Below are 22,100 nucleotides of genomic sequence, written 5' to 3'. Positions count from 1 at the left end.
CTCCCCACGGAGCAGCCCAGGTCACACAGCCACCTGCTGGGGGCAGAGCTGCCCTGCAGTCAGCGGGGGGCGGGGGCCGCTGCCAACAGAGGGTCTGAATCCTGCCCCCGAGTCTGAAGGCAGTTCAGCCCCCTGCTCCTTCTGGTCAATCGAAATACGTTCAATTACATTTGAAAAAAATCCACCTCCCGAGCGGAACTCAGGAGTCCCTGGCAACCCATAGGCTCCCCTGGGCCCTGCCAGGAGTGATCACTGAGCACCACAGGTGTGAGCCCCAAACCACACCCCCCCAGACCCTCCCCTACACCCACATCACACACAGAACCCCCCCCCCACAGACACACACCCTACTTACACGCGCGAGCGTGCGCACACACACACACACACACACTCAGAACCCCCCCCCCCACACACACAGACACATACCCACACACACGCGCGCGCACACACACACACACACAGGTGCGTGCGGGCGCCTGAGCCCCAGGCGGCACTTCTGCCAGGCCCAACACATTAATCTCATGGCAAATCCACCAAAGCCTTGCACAGGTCACTTATTCCTCCTTCTGTATACACAAAGCAAACTTCACCTATTTGTGTTGGGGGTGGGCCTGGCCACATCTGGTGGTGCTCAGGGAACCAAATGTATTTCCGGGCATCCAAACAGATGCAGTTCCAGGCACCCAAACAGATGCAGTTCTGGGCATACAAACGGCATCGGTCAGAGAGGCTGCATGCTAGGCATGGCCCTCACCACTCACTGTACCATCTGGCCTCTATTTATCTTATTATTCATTTGCTTCTGGCTTGGGGCCACATCCAGCATACTCAGGGCTTCCTCCTGGCTCGGCACTCAGGATCAGTCCTGGTCCCTTGGGGGACCGTATGGGATGGAGATGAGCTGCGCTGTCCCCCAGGTAGAATACGCCCACCCGCTGGGCTGTGCTCTGGCTGCTAGGCTCTATTTCAAACACTATAAAGGAATGACTCACTAAAACTCTGAGGTGCGTGTTCCCGTGGAAGAAGGCTGGGTTCTCGGTCTTAGAAATGACCGATTTCTTTTTGGCTTTGGGCCAACCCGGGCAGAGCGGTGGGTTCTGGGGGGAGCTCTCAGTGCGGTTCTGGCCTGACTTGTGTCTCCCTCTTGCTTACCTCTTGATCTTCTTTTTCAGCTTTTTTTTCGAGAGCCTCGAATTCATCCAGGTCATTCTTCTCCTTTAGTTTCATCTCCAGCTCTTTATTCTCTCTCCGCAGTTGCTCATAGTCGAGTACCAGATTGTCATACTCCACACGAAGTGACCCCAGCTCACTCTCAAAGTTGTCCTGTTGCAACAGAGAGAAGCGCTGTCGAGTCAGAGCACCACCCGTGGACAGTTCTGCCTCCTCCACTGACCGCTGTGCTGGGGAAGCGATCGGCCTCCCCGGGGTCACCTGCCAGTAGCTTGTCACCTTTGCACATCGGTGACCTGGCAGGGTGTGTGGAAAGCCACTGGGCAAAACTTTCTCTTCCTTCACGATCTGCCCAGCAGTCAAGCTTCCTCTGGGGTGGATGATGGAGCACAGGACAGGCGGCTACATTAGAGTGGACAGATCACACCAAAGACAAAGGCTGAGTGGCCAGGCCCAGGCGCGAGCTGTCCACGCTGCCTCCTGCCTTGTTTCCTGAGTGCTGGGCGACCAGGGAGGGGGTCACCACCCTCACTCTGCCTCCCCCATGGTGCGGAGACAGAAACACCAAACACCAAAATGCCCAGGAACCTTCCAGGGCAGGTCCAGGGACCAGAAAGACAAAGATGAAAAAGCTGCCTGGGCCGGAGTGACCGCTCAGCAGGGAGGGCATTTGCCTGCATGCAGCCGACCGGGCTTGGTCCCTGAGCACCGCCAGGAGTAACCCCTGAGCATTGCCGGTGACCCAAAAAGACAAAAAGTCTACCCCCCCCCACAAAAAAAAGCTGCCTGTAATACTTGCCTGATTAACTAATGATAATTAATTTTAGTGGTTGATGAAGGGTGATTTCCAAGAAGCACGGCATAATTTTATTTCAGAATTAAAATGTGTTTTAATTTAAAAAGTTTTGCTTGTTTGTTTCTGGGACACCTGGTGATGCTCAGGGGTTCCCCTGGCTCTGACTCAGGACCCTCTCTTGGTGGTGCTCGGGGGACCACATGGGGTGCCGGGCGGGATCAAACCCTGGTCAGGTGTGTGCAAGGCAAGTGTGTACTATAGCTCTGGCCTCCTGAAACGTGCTTGTAAAAGTGCATTTCAAGGAGATGGGCGGTAGGGCAGGGGGGAAGGCACTTGCTTTACAGGTGGGCGACCTGAGCTCCACCCCTGGCACCTTCCATAGTCCCCCGAGCCCTGCCAGGTGTGGCCCTCCAAACCTAACCAGACCAGAGAGTTTGAGGACTGCTCGATGGCCCTATGAAGACAGTGGCTGTGGTCAGGTGGGACCCTGTGCTCACCACAGCGCCTCTGACCACTCCCTGGACAGGCCTCCAGAGGCAACACAGTATTTCTGCTCTTATTTTTCACTGTTACTTTTTTGTTTTCTTTTTGGGTCACACCCAGCAATGCACAGGGGTCAGTCCTGGCTCTGCACTCAGGAATTACCCCTGGCAGTGCTCAGGGGACCATATATATGGGTGCTGGGAATCGAACCCGGGTCGGCTGCATGCAAGGCAGAGGCCCTCCCCGCTGTGCTATCATTTCAGCCTCTTCATTGCTATTTTTCCTTGCTATTATCCCTCCCCAGTGTCTGAGAATTTTGGCACTTTACAACCCCATGGGCTGGAGCGATAGCACAGCGGTAGGGTGTTTGCCTTGCACGCAGCCAACATGGCCGGCCCGAGTTCAATTCCTCCGCCCCTCTCGGAGAGCCCGGCAAGCTACTGAGAGTATCTCGCCCGCATGGCAGAGCCTGGCAAGCTCCCCGTGACGTACTCAACATGCCAAACACAGGAACAACAAAGGCTCACGATGGAGACGTTACTGGGCCCGCTCGAGAAAATTGATGAACAATGGGAGGACAGTGACAGTGACAACTCCATGCCTTCTGCCTTCCCAGGATTTCCCAAGACTGTGTGTATGTGTGTGTGTGCCTATGTATATGTGCATGTATGTGTGTGCATGCATGCGTGTGTATGTGCATGTGTATATGTGTATTTGTGTGCATGTATGTGTGTGTGCACACATGTGTGGTGTTGTGGGCACAGAGCACGGAAGCTGGGAGGGGAGGGCCGGGGACACTCACCGAGGCCAGGAGCTTGGTGGCTGGGTTCCACTCTATCTCGGCTAACATGTCCAGAGTGTTGCTGAGGGGGTCGGCCTCAGAATAGAGGGCTGGAATGCGGAGAGACTCATGGAGAAGTGCCCACAGCCTCCTACCGTCCCCGACACCGCTCAGGAATCCTGAGTGAGGGGGCGAGAAGCACTGGGGCCCCTGTCTAGGGCGCTGCTTGGGTAAGGCTGGATGTTGGAATCAGGACTGAAACAGGTGACGATGACACCTCCTATACCCGAGGTTTGGATAGATCACGATTCCCTGGAAAAACGGCTTTAACACTGGAAATGTGACTTCTTGCTTCTTCCTGGGGCCACTCCCAGCAGTACTGACTCCTGCTCTGCACTCTGGGTTACTTCCTGGCAGGGCTCGGGGGCCGTCTGGGAGCCGGGGACTGAAGCCAGGTGGCTTGCACTCCAGGCAGTGCCTGACCCTGTCTTTCTCTAGCCCCTTCCTGTACACACTCCCTTCCGGGTTGACAGAGTTGAGGGCGCGCTATCTGGGCGCATTGTTTGGGACCCGGCCAGGGCGGGGCACTGTAGCTCAGCTGCACCCCCAGCCGGCCCCAAAGACGGGTTTATTTAGGAAATTACAGGAAAGAAGACAAACAACAAAATCATCTGCCGGCATTCTGTGCGACTGTGGGAGTGACTCCAGGACGGTACTGTCTGTCCCCCGTCCCCTGCAGTCGCAGGGCTGAGGACGGCCAGCACCTGAGTTTGCCTGCATGGGGGGCCCCGGGCTGGATCCTGGCACCACAAACGTGCCGTAGCTAAGTGTGTTTACGAGTGAGCTGAGGCCCTCGCTCCTTTGGCCATGGCTGGCCGTGCTCAGGGGCTGCTCGTGGGTCTGTGCTCAGGGCCCCTGTGGGGCTGGGGTCTGCTGGCCGCCCCCAGGGGCTCTTCCCAGGACAGGAGCAGGACACTCACACTCGTCCATCTCTCCCACGGAGCTGAGAGCCGAGCGGTTTGTTTTCGTGGTCACGCTCGCCGGCAAGGAAAATTCTTCCCCGAACTTGGCTTTCTCCATTTTGTTAATTTTGCCCAAGCACCAAGTGACTCTCCGCTTCTTTTTAGCCTGGAGGAGAGAAACATTACAGCCGGGCACGGGACAGTGATGGAGCTGGTGCCCGTGTTCGAAAACCATCGCAGGGGGGTTTGGAACGATCGTGAAGCCTAGCTTACTCTCTTACCAATCTACAGGTACTCCAGCCAGGAAAACCAACCCCGGCTTCTCAGATCTGTGTGGATCCTGAGATACCCCATAAAGGGATTATTAATCTTCCCTGGTCTATATTCGGTATTGTCCCGGGACCTGGCTGATGGGAGCTGGGTGACACAACCTGTCAACGGTCGATTATCCAGCCAAGGTCTGGGCTCTGACAGTGTTACCCAGAGCTGCGGCAGCATCACCGACGCTCCCCAGCACCTCCCCGCCCCTCCTTCCTTCGTTAGGAAGCACATTGCAGCCATGCCCGACTGTGCTGCAGACATGCGTCCTCAGTGGAGGTCTGTCCATCTGGGGTCCGGGCTCAGTGCTCTTGGCAAGCCCCTGGGTGCTGGAACAGGGAATGCACAGAGCACTGGGTGTCTGAAGACGCTGCAGTCCGAGACGCTGACCCGTGAGCCATGCAGCAGGAGGCCACTGCCCTTCAGGCGGCCCCTGCCCGCTGAGACCCTCTACCTGCCGAGAGACCCCTACCCCTGCCTGCTGAGACCCCGCCCCTGCCCGCCGACCTTTAACTCCTGCTGGGACGTGAGGGAGGAGGAGGTCACCAGCATGCGGGTGAGGTTCTGGATCTTCTCGATCTGCACTTTCTGGAGCAAGTCCTTCTCCTCCAAGAGCTGGGCCAGCTGGTCCTTCTCCATGGCCTGAGCCCGAGTCTCTAGAGACACCTGCAGGGGGAACCGGGGACTGTGTCTGTGGAGCGAGGGAGGGTCTGGGCCCCCGAGGAGTCTCCCAGGAGGGGACGCTGCGGCCACACGAATGCAGATAGGCTCCCGCTCGGGGCCGAGGCCACAGGAGTCACCCCAGCAGGGATGGTGGCGGGTTCGAGCTTCCCATCGCCTGGGATCAGGGACGGCTGAAACCCTGACATGGGGCCAGCGGGCTCAGATGGGCAGGGCTCAGTGCCGGGGCCTGCTGGGGTCCGCTCAGAAGCAGCTCTGCCCAGCCACTCCTCTGCAAGGACAGCGTCACGGACAGTCCCTCCCGGGGCCCAGGTGAGAGCGCACCGCCGCCTCAGGTAGGACTCTCGGGCGAACCGGGAGGCAGCAGGGCTGGGAGGGAGGGTGAGGCCTACACCCCCCTGGTCCCCCCGCACCTCCTCTAGCTGCTTCTTGAGGTCCATGATCTCCTTCCTGTACCGCTTCAGGAGCGCCTCGTCGCTGGACACCTCGTTCACGTAGGGGGTGTTTTTCATGTACTTGGCCGTGCTGGCAAACTGCAGAGCCAGAGAGGTCAGCACCAGGTGGCCACTCGCCGGGAAAACCAGGGACAACTAATGAACGGGTACTCGGGCCGCTGGCCCCCAGCTCCAGGAGAGAGTGTCCGCTCCGAGTACCGCCTTCACAGCCCAGGGACGGCCAACTGCCCCCAGGCCCTGCCTGCTCCCTCCCACCCCAGAAGCTCTGCTTGTCCCGGGATTCTGACTGTCGTGGGCGCACGAGTGACCGCTGGGAACAGACTGTCCTACGACTGGCATTTCTCACTGACCTTTGTTCCCCCCCCAAAGGAAAACAGAGAGAAGGGCCAGGGGGCAACACAGCGACGCATGCCCGCACGCAGCAGGGCCGGGAGCAGCCTGGGGCCCCCAGTACCAAGCCCCCCCCACATCCTCCATCCTCCACCTTGCACGGTCCCTGGGACTGTTGGCAAGTCGCGAGGAACTTTCTCCACACAAATGGTCAGTAAAAACCTATGTATGTACATGCATGTTCATGTGTGTGTGCGTGCGTGTGTGTCTCACACACAGAACAGAGGCCTCAGGCTGGCAGCAGAAGCTGGCAACCATCTCTCTCTACACACACACACACACACACACACACACACACACACACACACCCCTTTTCTTTGATCACCTACTTCTTGAAAGTGGTGCTAGTTTTCATTCGTGAGAAAGCCAGATTCCTTCCAGAGGTTAAAAAAAAAAAGTGAGTTATTCAGAGAAAAGTCAGTCAGTTTACATGGACTGAGGCCGGTCATGGGTGCCCCTGCGGGCCGGGATGTGGTGATGGAGCCGGGGGCCGAGCTGGAGGGAGCACTGCTCAGCGGGCAGCACACCGACTCTAGGCCGCGTCTTGGGGACCGGGACCCCACCTCTCGCTCTGCTGCTCTGGGTGACCGGCAGTGGCTCACCTGCAGGGTGCTGAGTGTCTCGTCGAAGGAGGCGGGTGTGATGGTGCAGACGATGCGGGTCTTGGCGTTGCCTCCCAGCGAATTCTGCAGGATGCGTGTCAGCCTGCTGTCCCGATAGTTGATGAAGCCGCTGGGGGTGGGGTGGGGAGGGGGGGGCAGGCTCAGACAAGGCCACAGCAGTGGGGCCACTCACCGCTCACCCCGACAGGCGCCAGGCAGGGCTGGGGCCCGGATGGGAAGCGGCCTCCACAGCTGCTGAGCCCGAGAGGGACAGTGCAGGGCCGGGAGCCAGAAGGATGGACAGGGCCAGGGCCAGGCCACGAGACTTGGAGGGTCACACAGGGCCAGGCCACTCAGGGCCACGAGACCTCAAGGACTGCTCAGGTGGGCGCCTGCCGAGGGGGACAGTCCACGGGTGGGGCCGGCACTCACCCCGCCTGCTCGTCACTGAGCTTCTTGATGACCTGGCCCAGGATGAAGAGGCTGCGGTTGATGTTACAGCCTTCCTTCAGCCGCAGCCCTGGTGGGACCAGAGGAGACAGGGGTCAGCGGAGGTCACTGAGAGTCAGTCCTGGCCCTGCTGCCTCCTGCTGGCCGTCTGGCTCTCTCCCACCGGGCGCCCAGCAGCATGGCTGCTTCTTCAGGCGAGTGGCTGGTTGACCTGCTCATGACCAGCGAGGGGCCGGGCTGGGGGCGCTCAGAGCCTGGGGTGGGGGTTGCAACTAGACAGACATGATGCCACCTCCTCCCCTCAGACACAACCCCCTGTGCTCCAGGGGATGGGGGCATCCACCAGTTGGGCCCGCAGGTTGGCTGCCTGGGCCCCAAGGTCCTGGACCACCAGGAACGTGGTTCTAAGGACCAGCAGATGGGAGCAGGGTCAGTCATGGCAACCATGGACGTGACTCTCCAGGGGGCAGGGACAGAGGGAGGGAGGAAGGGACAGAGGTGGGTGGGGAGAGCAGGGAAGGAGGAGGGAGAGGAATGAAGGGGGAGAGAGGGCCAGAGGGGCTGGAGAGAGGTTCTCACCACAACGCCTTGCCCTCCTTACCTTCGGCTCCCGTCTGGGCGGCCCGCTCACTGCCCGCCAGGTCCACCAGGTTCTGTGAGAGGGAGGGAGGGAGGGAGGGCGGGAAGGAGCCTCAGAGAGCCTGAGGCATGGGGGACCCAGCTGGTGGTCCCTGGGGTGGGGGTGGGGGTCCCTAGAGCTCAGACCAGCGCTGCTCAGCCCCTGGGGTTCATCAGGGGCTGCGGGACCCAGGGTCTCCCCCGTCAGACACGGGCTGGTCCAGCCCCCATATCTCAGTCCCGGGGAGAGACAAGCCCTCCCCCACCCCTGGGGAGGGTTGGGGCTCACCAGATGGGACACCTTCACGGCGCCCTCGCAGCTCGAGGCGTCCTTCTCTCGGCTCTCCAAGATCTGGGCAGACAGCACGTGTGAGCATGTGAGTGTATGCCCGCCGGCCCGCCCACCCGCCCCAGCCCGGGCCCACGTACCATCCTGAAGATGGTGTGTGAGCGGCTGCTCCTCTGGTTCATCTTGGTGATGCCGTAGTGCCGGTTCTCTGTGGGGAAGGTGGGCGTGAGGGCGGGCTCGGAGGGGGGGAGCTCCCCCCCCCCAACCCCGGGGCCTGGCCTTACTCTCCCCCTTGGCGATCCACTTCAGGGCCATGTCCGACGTGTAGACCACCTCCTCTGTGAGGTCCGACACATACACGCTCCTCTGCGCGGAGGATACAGGGGGATGCACTCAGGGGCTGCCCCTCCCTCAGACGGGAAGGTGAGGGGGACTCGCTCTGGATGCCCGGGCCCACGTGTGGATGCCTGAGAACTAGCGTGGGCCCGAGGCGGCAGCGCCACATTCTCGGCGTAGCTCCCGAAGCCGGTCCACGCCCGCAAGCTCCTGGCCCCACCAGGCACGACCCTGGCAGCCCCACCAGCATCACGTCCCCGGGACCCTGTTCGTCAGAGGCCGCACAGCAGTGAGGGCGTGAGCACCCGGGACAGGACCCTGACCCCTGCCCACCATCAGAACACAACTACAGCCCCCTGAACTAGAGCACCAGGGACACTTTCAAAGACACAGACGCCAAAGGCGAATGCCAAAGAACAATGGCTCCAGCTACGTTTTCATCAGAGGTCCCCCGAGGGCAGCCGGCGTCCACTCACGTTGTAGTCCTCCCGGATGATGAGCGGCTTCACCTTCTGCGTGTCGCAGAGCAGGTCCGTGATGGTCTCGTTATAGATCTCCATGTAGGACACGCGCAGGAGGAACTCCCTGTCCGGAAACTGGGGGCAGGAGGGGAGGGGGCGGTCAGACCGTGGGGCTCCGACCCTCAGCCTTCAGGCTGAGTGCAAGGTCCCCTCTGTGAAACCACAGCCAACCCCTTGCCTCGAGGCCGTCCCTGTGGCTAGGAAAGCTTCGTCTCTGCAATAAGGGGGCTGGGTCACTAGAGGAAGAGCAGATGCCAGCTGAGCCCGGCACAAGGCAGAGGGCGGGCACTGGCCCGTGGCATCGGGAAGCTCGCGGCTCCCAGCCCTGCCGGCCTCACCTGCCTCCCATCACCCACAGCTACTTCTCATCTGTGTTTCGAAGTCACCTGGCTCTGCACTCAGGGTCGCTCCCAGCAGACTCAGGGGGCCCCCGGGGTGCCCAGACCAAACCCACGTCAGCGCTTGCAAGGTCAGTGCCCGCCCTGCAGCCCCTCCTGGCCCCTCGATGATCCTGGCAGCTGAGCAAAGACCAGCTCGCTGGCAAGTGCCTGGCTCTGAGTCACGTGGACAGGACTCGGGTAGAATGAGAACGAGGAGATCCTGAGCTCTGCAGCACTGGGGGAGGGAGTGCAGCCCCAGGTAGAGGCAGAGGCTGCGGAGATCACGCTGTTCAATGGGAAACAAACTCTCCACGTTACCTTCTGAATTTTCTGGAAAATGTCGTGGATGGCCCTGGGTATGACTCCCAGGTGATCTTTGGAGCCCATCATGGTGTAGGTCTTCCCGGAAGCAGTCTGCCCATAGGCAAATATGGTCCCTGCAAAACACAGCGGGCATTGCACGGGCCGGCTGGGCAGTGTGCAGAGGCAGGGCTGAGGGGGTGCAGGCGGGGGCACGGACCGTTGTAGCCCTGGATGGCCGAGTCGATGATGGGCATCGCGATCTCTTCATACACGTTCTTCGTGCTCTCCTCACTCCCAAACACGCGATCTGAAGCAACAGTGACACAGCCAGGGTCACGTGTGTCCTCACGCTCCCTGACCAGGTCCTGGTAGAGCACCTCGGGTTCTGGCCTGATAAAGCAGCTGAGACACGAGGCGTGTCGCGGGCTGGGGCCTGAGGACACGCTTCTCTGGGAGCCCACACGTGGCCTTGGAGGGGCGACATGCGGAGACAGTGGGCAGTGGGCGGGGTGCCCCTGCCTGGGGGAGGGTCGAAGGCTGGGTCTGAGAGCTGGGCACCTTCCCTCCTGACTCCCAACCTTGGCACCTGCGGTTGAGTTTCTTAAAAGACACGTTAAACCCACTGAACCTCCTCTGCTTCCCACCTGTGCTTTGCAGAGACCTGCCAGTTTAGGCCCCTCAGCGCGGGAGCCCACGGGCACCGAGCAGGTTAGGGTCCCGATGAGACACACGCTCAGGGCTGACCCTGGCTCTGGGTCGCAGCATATGAGTGCCGGAGACAGAACTGGGGTCAGCCGCATAAAGGCCAGCGCCTTACCCTCGGTTCTCTCTCCCGGCCCTGGATAGCAACATCCTGATGTTCTTACCAAAATTGAAGGATTTACTCCCGTCAACCTGATAAATAGCATTATTGCCAGTTTTCCAGTAAATCTGGGTGTCTTCTCCGAGAGCTTCTTCTCTGAAAGAGAAACACCATGTTCCAGTGGGGCAGGCAGAGAGCCCTGGAGGGGAACTGAGCTGGGGGACACCCTTTAAAGGGAGGCTCAGGTCCCCTGTAAAGTCCCCCCCATTTCTCGGGACCCTCTTCACAGCCTCCGGCCAGATGCTGCAGCTGGAGAGACCCAGACAGACGGAGCTGCACGAGTGTCCGGTTAACCCCACCGAGGTGCTTTGTGAGGTGCCCCGCTAGAGGTGGGATTTCTCTTTTCCTGGGCCAGTTTCCCTCAATCCTTCTCCAGCTGGACCCCATCTGGGCCAGCTGCAGCAGACACAGACAGACACGCTGCTCCCGGGCCTGAAACACACCCAGCCAGCACCCAAGGGCCTGGCGCCTGCAGACACTCAGCCGGCACCCAAGGGCCCAGCGCCTGCAGACGCCCACCCAGCACCCAAGGACCCCGCGCCTGCAGACACCCAGCCGGCACCCAAGGGCTCGGCGCCTGCAGACACCCACCCTGCACCCAAGGGCCCGGCGCCTGCAGACACCCACCCTGCACTCAAGGGCCCGGCACCTGCAGACACCTACCCTGCACCCAAGGGCCCGGCTCTTGCAGACACCCAGCCGGCATCCAAGTGCCCGGCGCCTGCAGACACCCACCCTGCACCCAAGGGCCCACCGCCCCGCCTCCCCCTAAGCCGCCTGCTCCGGGCGGGACGCTTCCAGCAGCTCCCGGCCACGCTGGCCACCGCGGCGGTGCTTCCGTGCGTCCACTAGCAGCTCCTCGGAGCCGAGGACCCCCGCGGGGCAGCCGCAAGCCCCGCCGCCTCTCCGCGGCCCTGCGCTGGTTCGGGGCCCGGCCCGGCGGGTTCCGGCGGGGACGGACCGGACACCTGCGGGAGGACGGCGCTGACCCCTGCGGCCTGCCCACCTGCTGTTGAGCGGCCGGACCCGCACGCACACGGCCACCGCGCTCGCCTCTGCCATCGCGCCCACCGCCGCCGCCGCCACCGCGCCCAGTTTAAACTTCCCGGCGCGGCGCCCGATTGGCTGAGGGGCCGCGTGACGTCACGGCCGGCAGCGGCGGCGGCGCGTGCGCGTGGCGGCGTGCGCGTCCCCGAGGAGGACGGGGCGCGCTGGGCGGGGCGGGGCGGGGCGCATCCCCGAGGAGGGCAGCGCGCGGGGCGGGGCGCGTTCCCGCGGGCGCCGGGCCCTGGGCAGGGTCCCTGGCCGGCTGGAGGTCCCTAAGCAGCCGCCTCCCGCCTGGCCGCTCGCCTCGCGGAGTGGACAGGCCTCCCCGGGCCTCTCCCCGGCCCTCCCCAGGGTCCCGGGTCCCTGCTTCCCCCACCCTCCCTCCCGGGTGCTCCCCTCTCTGCAGCCCAGCGCCCTGCGGGACACAGCTGCACCCTCCGCTCGCCCTGGCCAAGCACCGCTGCCCTCAGACAGCATGCACGGGTCAGCACGCGTCCACTTTCGGGCCGGCCATGCCACTGCCCCCCCCCCCCCCCCCCCGTATGCCCTGCAGTGTGCAGAAGGAGACCAGGGGCGAGCTCGCAGTGAACATCACATATTCCCACCCGGGTTCGACCCCGTGCCCAGCAGGTGTGAGGCCTGGAGTGTGGAGCCAGGAGTGTGACCCCCAAGAGCAAAAATAGATACTGCGAGTCTAGGCAGGTGGGACAGCAAGGAAGACACTCGTCTCCACACACCAACCAGCTCGTCCCAGACACCCAAAGAGTTCTGGAAGCACCTGCAGCTGATCCCTGAGCACCTCCGGGTCTGGCTTGAAAACGAAAAGTTTCAGATTCAAGCGCTCATGAAATACAGACGTAATTTCTGAACAGATGGTTTCATTTGGTGGGAAGGGAGGGTCAGCCTGGAAATAGACTTACCTTTCGCTCTATTTGATTTTATATTAGCAGCCACTGCTAGCGGTTTCCCAGCTTGAATTAAGGAAAGCCATGTGGAGAGAAGATGAAAGCTTGCATATCACTGCGACTTGAACATCGGCCTCGCTCATCCGTGGCCTGTGGAGAGTCAACAAGGGTTAAGACAATATCAGGTGACTGGGGCTGTAGAGATAGTGCAGTGGGCAGCTGCCTTGCATGTGGCCTACCCAGGTTCAATCCCAGACATCCCATATGGTCCCCATGCACCTCTAGGAGTGATTCCTGAGCACAGAGCCAGGAGTAACCTCTGAGCATCGCCTGGTGTGGCCCTCAAACAAAAACTATCACTGTATCACTGTCATCCTGTTGTTCTTCGATTTACTCAAGCGGACGCCAGTAACGTCTCCATTCGTCCCAGTCCTGAGATTTTAGCAGCCTCTCCTTACTCGTCTTTCCCAATATATTGGAGGCTCTTTCAGGCTCAGGGGAATGAGACCCATTATTACTATTTTTGGTATGTCGAATGCACCATGGCCAGCTATCTTGCCAGGCTCTGCTGTGCGGGCGGGGTACTCTTGGTAGCTTGCCGGGCTCTCTGATATTTATATATATATGGGCTGGAGTGATAGCACAGTGGTAGGGCGTTTGCCTTGCACGCAGCCAACATGGCCGACCCGAGTTCGATTCCTCTGCCCCTCTCAGAGAGCCCGGCAAGCTAGTGAGAGTATCTCGCCCGCACGGCAAAGCCTGGCAAACTACCCATGGCTTATTCAAAATGCCAAACACAGTAAAAAGTCTTACGATATTACTGGGCAAATCAATGAACAATGAGAGAACAGTGACAAGTCAGAGCGGGCCCAGTAATGTCACCATTGTGAGACTTCTTGTTACTGTGTTTTGGCATATCGAATACATCACGGGTAGCTTGCCAGGCTTTGCCATGTGGGTGAGATACTCTCGGTAGCTTGCCGGGCTCTCCGAGAGGGGTGGAGGATTCGAACCTGGGTCGGCCGTGTTGGCCACATGCAAGGCAAACACTATATATATACATATATATATATATATATATCCCTATCAAATATGGTGTGGTAATTATGGAAAATGGGTAAGGAGTGTCTTATGATGCGTCCAGGAATATGTTCATTCATAAGTGAGGCTCGGCCCGAGCATGTGGAAAGCGGCCTGGAGTGTGACGGCGGGTGGGTAGTAGAGGTCGACTTCCGGGGCTGGGTCCCTTGGGGCGGGGAGGGCTCTCACCCGCCCCCCTCTAGGGCTCCCTGAGTGAAAACAGCCTAGCGTGGAGTCCAGTGGCATGGTTATGGGGGCCTCAAACAAACAAACAAACAAACAAAAAGACTATTAAATGGTGAGTAACCCTTGGCCTTGGGCTGCAGTTTACCAGAGACTGCCAGGCAGGGCGGGAGGCTGGGGGTACCGCAGGCCAGTGGTGAAGGGTCTGGGTCACTGGAGGGTGGGGGGGCGGGTGAAGGGGATGTGCAGAAACTATGTTCTCTGAAACCAGGAGAGGGGGCAGTATTGGAACCATGTTACTGTAAGGGAAAGTTTCCCATGGAGGGTTCCCAAGCAGCCTGGCTATTTTGTAGCCAGACACGGAGGTGCTGGCCCCAAGGGAGAGCAGGATGATGCCCTGTGCTGGGGCGGCTGCCTGCCCTAAAGCTGCCCCGCCCCCCGTCCTCCCCTTGCCACCCCAAGGCAGGGCCTCAGGTGGGCTGGGGGTGCCAGGGACAGCTCGGGAGACCAGGGCCAGCCCGCCTGTGGGGTGGGACTTCTGCAGAGCCCAGCCGTGGACATGCCTCTCTAGAAGAGGGACCAGAAACTGCGGCCCCCTCAGGAAGGGGGGAGCTCAGACGGGAGTCACAGATGTGGGTCAGCTGTGACTGGGAGTGTCTGGCCCAGACTCGGCAGCACTCTTGGGGCTTTCCCTCCGTGTGTCTGGTGCTGCTGTCCCCTGCTCCTGTCCCCTATCCCCTGCTCCTGTCCCCTGTCCCCTGCTCCTGTCTCCTGTCCCCTGTTCCGGTCCCCTCCTCCTATCTCCTGTCCCCTTCTCCTGTCCCCTGTTCCTGTCCCCTCCTCCTATCTCCTGTCCCCTGCTCCTGTCCCCTGTTCCTGTCCCCTACTCCTGTCCCCTGCCGCAGTGGCACCTCTGCCTGGCACTTTCCCTGGGGTGGGGAGGGCTGTCAGGCTGCATCTCTGGCGGTTCTTCCCCATCGCTGCTGTGCTTATTCCCGTCCAGCTGCAGAGGGCACCCTAGTCCTTCCAAGCACACCCACAGCCCCGGCTGGTCTTGGGGGGAGGCGACTCTCCGTCCACAGAAGTGCCTGGCGTCATGGATCCACAGGACCCCCAGCCACTTCCCTGCCTGCAGCCCCTGTATAACTAGGGGCGCTGTATGGCAGCCCAGCCTGTGTTTAAGGAACATGGAGTAGATTCCCAGAGAGCGTGTCATGCACACACACACACACATACACATACGCACACACACATACATACACACACGCATACACACATATACATATACGCACACACATACATATACACACACGCACACATGCACACGCACACACACATATACACACGCATGCACACACATACACACATGCACACATACACACACGCACACACATACACACATACACACATGCACACATATACACATACGCACACACATGCATACACATACACGCACAAACATATACACACACGCACACATACACACATGCACACACATACACACATGCACACACGCACACGCACACACATACATGCGCACATGCATGCACACACACATGCACACACATACACATGCATAGTTAATTTTTACACAGACCAGGAGATTTGAGTCTGTGCTCATTTTGGGTACCTGCCTGGTCCTTTGCTCCAGCACCATCTGTGGGAAAAGGATCTTTCCTCCAAACGTTGCCCGTGCCTCAGTCTCTCATTGGGATGGGGTTGGGTTTGAACTCTTTTCTCCATCTAACTTGTGTCTAACTAAATTTTGTGTTTAATAATGTAGGAGTACCGTTATTTGTTCAGCCATTGATTAAGCTGATTGAATTGGGCATGAACTCTACATTGCTTTTTTTTAAAAAAAAACTGTATCACCATGAGATAGAGTTACAAGCTTTCACGTTTGAGATTCAGCCATACAATGATGAAACACCCATCCCTCCATCAGTGCACATTTTCCACTGCCCACATCCCAGTCCTTACCCTGCCTCTGTGGCAGACAATTTCCCTAATACTCTCTAATTTTGGGCATTATGTTTTTTTTTTCTTTTTGGGTCAAACCCAGCGATGCACAGGGGTTACGCCTGGCTCTGCAGTCAGGAATCACCCCTGGCAGTGCTCAGGGGACCATATGGGATGCTGGGAATCGAGCCAGGTTGGCCGCATGCAAGGCCAACGCCCTACCCGCTGTACTATTGCTCCAGCCCCTGGGCATTATGTTTTACTCAAAATTTCCCACCACCATTCAAGCCTACCTGCCGGGGGCAGCCGCTAGATCATTTATTATCCATTGCTCATTTTGAATGTCATGAGAGCTCACACGGCCACAATTGTAAATGTGAATTTCTAGATTGTAAATGGTTGGGTTCCAGAGACATCTCTGTAGGGCACTAATCCATTTTGGGATTCAATTGGGAGTCTCTGGGCCAGGGCTATTGGTGTGCTAAGATGGCACCCGGAGGCAAATTTGCGTGCGACAGTCAGTCTGCTGGGTGGGCAGGGACCCAGGGAGGACCAGCCCAGGTCCTCTGCCACCATGTGGCCTGGAGATTCAATCCTGGAACCGGCGTATCTGGACCTTGCTTGTGGAAGCTCTTGGTTGCTGGGATTCCATCTGGAGTAAGTGGGGAGACTGCACCTGGGGTGCCCTGGTGATATTGGCTCGGTATGGGGCCCGGAGAGATCTTCGGCATTGTGGTGTTTTCTGGGACTTGCTGCTGTGTCTCTAGGTCAGGGTTGTTGGTGTGCTAAGATCCACATTACAAAATTTTCCACATATTATATCTTGGTGTGGGCTGGAGCGATAGCACAGCGGTAGGGCGTTTGCCTTGCACGCAGCCAACATGGCCGACCCGAGTTCGATTCCTCCGCCCCTCTCGGAGAGCCCAGCAAGCTACCGAGAGTATCTTGCCCGCACGGCAGAGCCTGGCAAGCTCCCCGTGATGTATTCGATATGCCAAACACAGTAATAAGTCTCACGATGGAGACGTTACTGGGCCTGCTCGAGCAAATCGACGAACAATGGGAGGACCGTAACCGTGATATCTTGGTGAGGTCTATCCTGAGACAGTCGAGTCAGGCCAGGGGTATGGAGGCAATTTTGGATTGTGGAAGCAAGTAGCTGCTGGGCGTTCTGCTTGGGCAGGCCTAGGCTAACCCGCTCCCTCCAAGTTACCCTGGTCTGTTCAGCCATGTGCGGGTCCGAGATTAACTGTGGCTCTTTTGAGCTTTATCTCTGAAATAAGGCCAATAAATGAGCTTATATAGCTGAGCTGGGGGTGGTTTGTGGTGTGACTCCCACACACCTAACTTTTGGCCATTTAGTTTCTTTGTAAACTTGGTCCCAAGTTGTTGGGGTTCGGCCAAAGCACAGTGGCAATTTTGAGGTATCAGGAAGCCTGAAGGCACCATCAAACTGCTGATACACTTACCCTGCAGATACAGGTTGACCTGCTGGCACCATCAGACCCCCTTAATGAAATTTTTAAATCACTGTAGCACTGTCCTCCCATTAGTCATCGATTTGCTCGACCAGGCACCAGTAACGTCTCCATTGTGAGACTTGTTACTGTTTTTTGGCATATCGAATATGTCATGGGGAGCTTGCCAGGCTCTGCTGTGTGGGCGCAATACTCTTGGTAGCTTGCCGGGCTCTCCGAGAGGGGTGGAGGAATTGAACCTGGGTCGGCCGTGTGCAAGGCAAACACCCTACTGGCTGTGCTATCGCTCCAGCCCCCAATTTTTGTCTCACTGACAAGGTCATGGCCAGGAAACAGGAAGGAAATGATGACTGGTAGACTGTAGGATGGCAGGACAGCTGCCCACTGCCCAGACCCAGGTTAGGGAGAGGGACGGGGCAGCTGCTGTCTGGGGAGACCCAGAGCAGGGAGACAGATGGGTCAGAGAGAGGGGCGGGTCTCCAGTCTGCTTGTGGCCACAGCGGCTGTGGGGCTGCTGTTCTGAACCCCACTCCCCACCCAGGAGTTCAGAGGGCCCAGCCCACGTGGATATGCCTGGAGGGTTCTGGTCCGCGGGTGGCCTGTGGTGCCCTCCTGGCCCCGAGGGGAGTGGTGCCTTCGTTCCCTGGGCGCCTGCTGACAGAGAGCAGCAGGAGGCCGGTCCCTGCATGCCTCTGGAGCGCCTGCCCCAGCTCACAGGATGTGCGGGCCTCTAGGGAGGTGGACGGGTGGGGGTGGGGAGATCTGCTTTGCAGCAGGCAAAGTCCTGGACCGCCTGCCTGCCTCGCCCACCCGGAACGGCCTCTGGTCTGACGGTGGCAGCTGGTGGCTGGGGGTGGCGTGAGACCCGAGGCCAGCCAGCCCACGGAGGACGCCGTTCCCGGTGTGTGATGGGCATTTCCGTCGGTGAGACGCCTATGACCTCGTGAGACATCCGAGGGGGCCCCGAGAGGGGAAGCAGGTCCCAGGGAGCCCTGCGAATGGCTCTCCCTTTCCTCACTGTAGTTTCCTCCTGCAGATGGGGAGTCAGGAGAGCAGCAAAGGAACGAGCTGTGTGACGTCTCAAGCGTGGTGGTGGCCTCGCCGCAGGCCTAGGAGACTGTGGCTGTCCCAGGCCATGGTGGTGGCCTCACAGCAGGCCCAGGAGGCCAGAAGGCCGCGGGGGTGGGCCGTGACAGGACACCGCGGGGTGCCGGAGTGGAGCCTGCTGTTCTGGGTGCAGCTTCGCAGTAATGGACTCTGCCTTCATTTTAGGGGCCCTCCCTAGCAGTGCCCCGGGACCTGGGGGCCACTCTTGGAACACTGTGGTGCTTGGTCCCGCGGGTGCTGAGGGCTGCCCAGGTCACACTCAGGGGCGCTGGGGGACACAGTGCTGGGTGGCTGCTCAAGGCGTGCGCCTTGACCCCGTGTGTCTCTGTCTCTCTGTCTGTCTGTCTCTGGCCCCACTGCTGACCTTTAAACCATGTGTGGGCACCCTCGGACAAAGGAACATGGTGGGCTGGGGGTGGCTGTCAGGGTGATGCGCAGCGTGTGTGACTCTGAAGTTTGGCCCCTGAGTGTCATGCTCATGACTCCGAGTGTGTGGCTCACAGGCCTGCAGCACCGGGGGAGCTGAGGGGCGGCAGAACTGGCTCCCAGGACGGGAAGTAACGAGAGAGAAGCGACTGGAAGAAACGCTCAGCCCCAGCAGTCCAGCCCGGGAGACTGATGGAGAAGGGAAATCCATCTCCCGCCGAACCGCTGCTCGCCAGGCTGTGTCCCTCACCAGAGGGTGTCACTGCCCTAGTGTGATCGCTGTTGGCCGCAGAGGCGGGGTTGCCCGCCTTCTGGTCTGGGCTGGCCTGAGCTGGAAGTGGGACCAGGCTCCCTTCTCTCCTGCCCAGCGTTGGACGCCAGGTGGGGTGGGTGAGGGGTCTGGCTTGGGTGAGGGGCCCACTCCTGCCACCCCTGCCCCAGCTGGCGCCTTGGGAGGCACCCTGCCAGATGGACGGCTGCGCCCCGCCTGCTTCTCTTCTGGAATTAGATTTTCGGGAGCTGTGATTCTATTTCTCTCCGTCCAGACCGCCGTGAGTTCCGCGGGTGCGCAGGGCCTGCCGACCAGTAGGTCCCTCGGGTTTCCTTGTTTCCGGAGCCCAGGAGCCCAGGCAGCTGCAGGGAGCAGCCGAGGGCCGCCACCATGCCCTGGCCAACCTGGGGACACCAGTCACTCAGGGATTGCACCTCTGAGCCAGAGACCGGGGACATGGGCACGTTTTGAACACAACAGCAAAGCTACTTTAGTTTTTTACCCACTGTACATGGGTATCATCACTACTCTGATAACTAAAATATTCTTTTATGGTTAAAAAAACTACTTTATTTTAGCATATTTCAGTTCATTTACATTTAGTGATGGCTGAGTCCAAGAGGTTTGAAGTTCTGACTGATCCCCATTCTCTGTAATGCAATTTGTCCTTTCTGCAATCTCTCTCTCTCTCTCTCTCTCTCTCTCTCTCCCTCTCCCTCTCTCTCTTTCTCATTTAAAATTTGGAATATGTACTAGTAAATACTGAAGTACAGATGTGATTTTAATTTGATACTTTCTCATCACTCCTATCTATTTTTCCTGTTAAAGGCCATCAAAAGTATTATTTTTTGTTTTTCGTTTTAAAGTTTATTCTCTCTGGAGTATTTATGTGTGTTTCAGTGTGCATGTATGTGTGTGTGAATGATAGTGTATGCGAGTATGTATATGTGAGTTTGTGTGTGTGTATGTTTGAATGTGTGTGCATATGTGTGTGTATGTGTGATTTTTTGTGCATTTATAAGTGACTAAATGTGTGTGGGTGCGAGAGTGTATGTGTGAGTGTGTGTATGTGTGTACAAGAGTGTGTGAATATGTGTGTGAGTGTGTGAGTATGTGTGTGAGTGTGTGAGTATATGTGTATGTGAGTATGTGTGTGAGGTGCAAGTACATGTGTATGTGAGAACATGTGTGTGTGAGTACATATGTGAGTATGTGTGAGTACGTGTGTGAGTGTGTGAGTATGTGTGTATGTATGTGAGTGTGTGTAAGTATGTGTGTTTGAGTACATGTGTGTATGTGTGTATGTGAGTGCTTATATGTGTGAGTACGTGTGTGTATATGTGTGTGTGAGTATGTGTGTGTGTGAGTGTGTGAATGTATGTGTGAGTGTGTGTGAGTACGTGTATGTGAGTTTGTGTGAGTACATGTACGTGAGTGTGAGTGTGTGACTACGTGTGTGTACTTGTGTGTGAGAGTGTGAGTGTGTGAGTGTGTGAGTACGTGTGTGTGAGTACACGTGTGTGTGAGTGTATGTGAGAGTGTGATTATGTGTGTGTGTGAGTGTGTCCCCTCTTCCTAGGACTGTCAGCTCTTTCATGACTGTGTTCAGTGTCTCAATTTCGAATTCTGATCTGTCCAGTGGAGCTCATGTGGGTCCTCCCGTGTCTGGGGTGCAGGTGAGGACCTTGACCTGGTCACAGAGGCCGTTGAGTCTTCTGTGAGGCTGGGTGGGAGAGGGTAGCCTCTTTTGGTGCTTGGCACTCCTTTCAGACACGCTCCTTTCCCCCATCCCTGCTTTCTTGGGCTTCCTTCTCCCCAACACTGCACAGGCCCAGGGGACCAAGAAACCCTCCCTGTGCCTGGAGGGAGGCGTTTCCCAAGGCTCTGTGTTGGAAAGGGAAGGAGGGAAGGGGAGTCCAGGGGCCCTGCCCAGAGTGTGTTTCCGGGAGAAACAGGACCTCACGGCCTGGGAGGCTGAAGTCTGTCCCTTTGGGTCCGATTGTTTGTGTTCTCAGAAGCGAGCCAGCAGAGGGAGAGAGGGTAGAGGAGGCAGAGGGGACGTGTCCTGCAAAGTTCCAGGAACCTGGTAGCCGAGGGGCACAGGACCCATGGGGGTGGGTTCAGCAGGTTTGGTACAAAAGTGGTGACCTTGTAGGACAAGCATCGACCTTCTGTACTGTCTTTCTAGCCCTGGGCTGTTTCTTGCTTCCGAGCTCATCCAGTTTGAATTGATACTCAAAGTGCCTATGACAAATTGCTGCAGATGTATGGACTTGATCATGTTGTGGGCGTTACACATAGAAGGAATTTATTATTCATAATTCATTGTAAACTTGATGTAACATGGGTTTACAAGAGTGTAAATGACTCTGTGTCTTAGGGGTGCAGTACTGGAGCCCACCTACCTGCAAAGCACCAATATCTGCCCGCCACAGTCCCTGGGACCCTCTCAACCCTCCTTCCCTTTGGGAAACTCCATTTTGCACCACTCTGAGGGTTCGTTTTGTCTGTATCCCACACACAAGTGAGATCATCCAGTACTTGTCTTTCTCCTTGTGACTTATGACTTGTTTTCCTGAGCACAACCCCCTTATACTGGCATTGCACTGTTGCAACGGGCAAGAAGGGCACCTCTGTTCTCACCCGCACAGCACCTACCCTCCCTCCCACCCCTCGGCTGGGCCTGGCGGTGTCCAGGTCGAGGCTGTTGTGTGTAGCTGCAGGAACACGGGTGTGTGCGCCTTCCCGGGTCGGGCTCTCGGGTTCTTGCTCAAAAGCAGCAGCACCGGGGTCTTTTAGTTCTTTGCACTGTCCTCCCATTGTTCATTGATTTGCTCGAGCGGGCACCAGTAACGTCTCCATTGTGAGACTTGTTGTTACTGTTTTTTGGCATATCGAATACGCCACGGGGAGCTTACCAAGCTTTACCTTGTGTGCAGGCAGGATACTCTCGGCAGCTTGCTGGGCTCTCCGAGAGGGGCCGAGGAATTGAACCCAGGCCGGCCGTGTGCAAGGCAAACGCCCTACGTGCTGTGCTAATTTTTTTTATTTTATAAAGTAATTAACAATATTTCATTACATTTAATATTCGAACACCAATACCACCACCATTACACTTCCCACCACCATACTTTGGATGTTTCCATCTCAAACCCCAATCCCTGCCCCAAAACGGAACCGAAATAATATATTTTGTATTGTTTGTTATGAAAAACTGCTGAGAATGCTACAAAAAAGAGTGTCCTTA

General features: G+C 58.0%; 1 protein-coding gene across 1 annotated transcript in view; it reads right to left on the bottom strand.

Moving 5' to 3' along the window:
• CENPE (centromere protein E) overlaps positions 1-11,459 on the bottom strand; it is a 36,194-nt gene extending 24,735 nt beyond the window's left edge. The window contains exons 1-16 of the mRNA XM_056114298.1: positions 11,404-11,459; positions 10,402-10,493; positions 9,753-9,842; positions 9,551-9,669; positions 8,808-8,927; positions 8,280-8,361; positions 8,136-8,203; positions 7,996-8,058; positions 7,690-7,741; positions 7,071-7,158; positions 6,639-6,768; positions 5,605-5,724; positions 5,018-5,176; positions 4,211-4,358; positions 3,252-3,340; positions 1,153-1,323 (exon numbers count right to left, since the gene is read on the bottom strand). Coding sequence (XP_055970273.1) covers positions 1,153-1,323; positions 3,252-3,340; positions 4,211-4,358; positions 5,018-5,176; positions 5,605-5,724; positions 6,639-6,768; positions 7,071-7,158; positions 7,690-7,741; positions 7,996-8,058; positions 8,136-8,203; positions 8,280-8,361; positions 8,808-8,927; positions 9,551-9,669; positions 9,753-9,842; positions 10,402-10,493; positions 11,404-11,459 — 1,647 coding nt within the window. The remainder of the gene's footprint in view (positions 1-1,152; positions 1,324-3,251; positions 3,341-4,210; positions 4,359-5,017; positions 5,177-5,604; positions 5,725-6,638; positions 6,769-7,070; positions 7,159-7,689; positions 7,742-7,995; positions 8,059-8,135; positions 8,204-8,279; positions 8,362-8,807; positions 8,928-9,550; positions 9,670-9,752; positions 9,843-10,401; positions 10,494-11,403) is intronic.
• Positions 11,460-22,100: the final 10,641 nt, after the last annotated feature.

This window comes from Sorex fumeus, unplaced genomic scaffold (genome assembly GCF_029834395.1).
Source record: "Sorex fumeus unplaced genomic scaffold, SorFum_2.1 ptg000024l, whole genome shotgun sequence".
Classification (NCBI taxonomy): domain Eukaryota; kingdom Metazoa; phylum Chordata; class Mammalia; order Eulipotyphla; family Soricidae; genus Sorex; species Sorex fumeus.
Note: the sequence above shows the minus strand (reverse complement) of the source record. Positions and strands in the feature narration are given on the sequence as shown.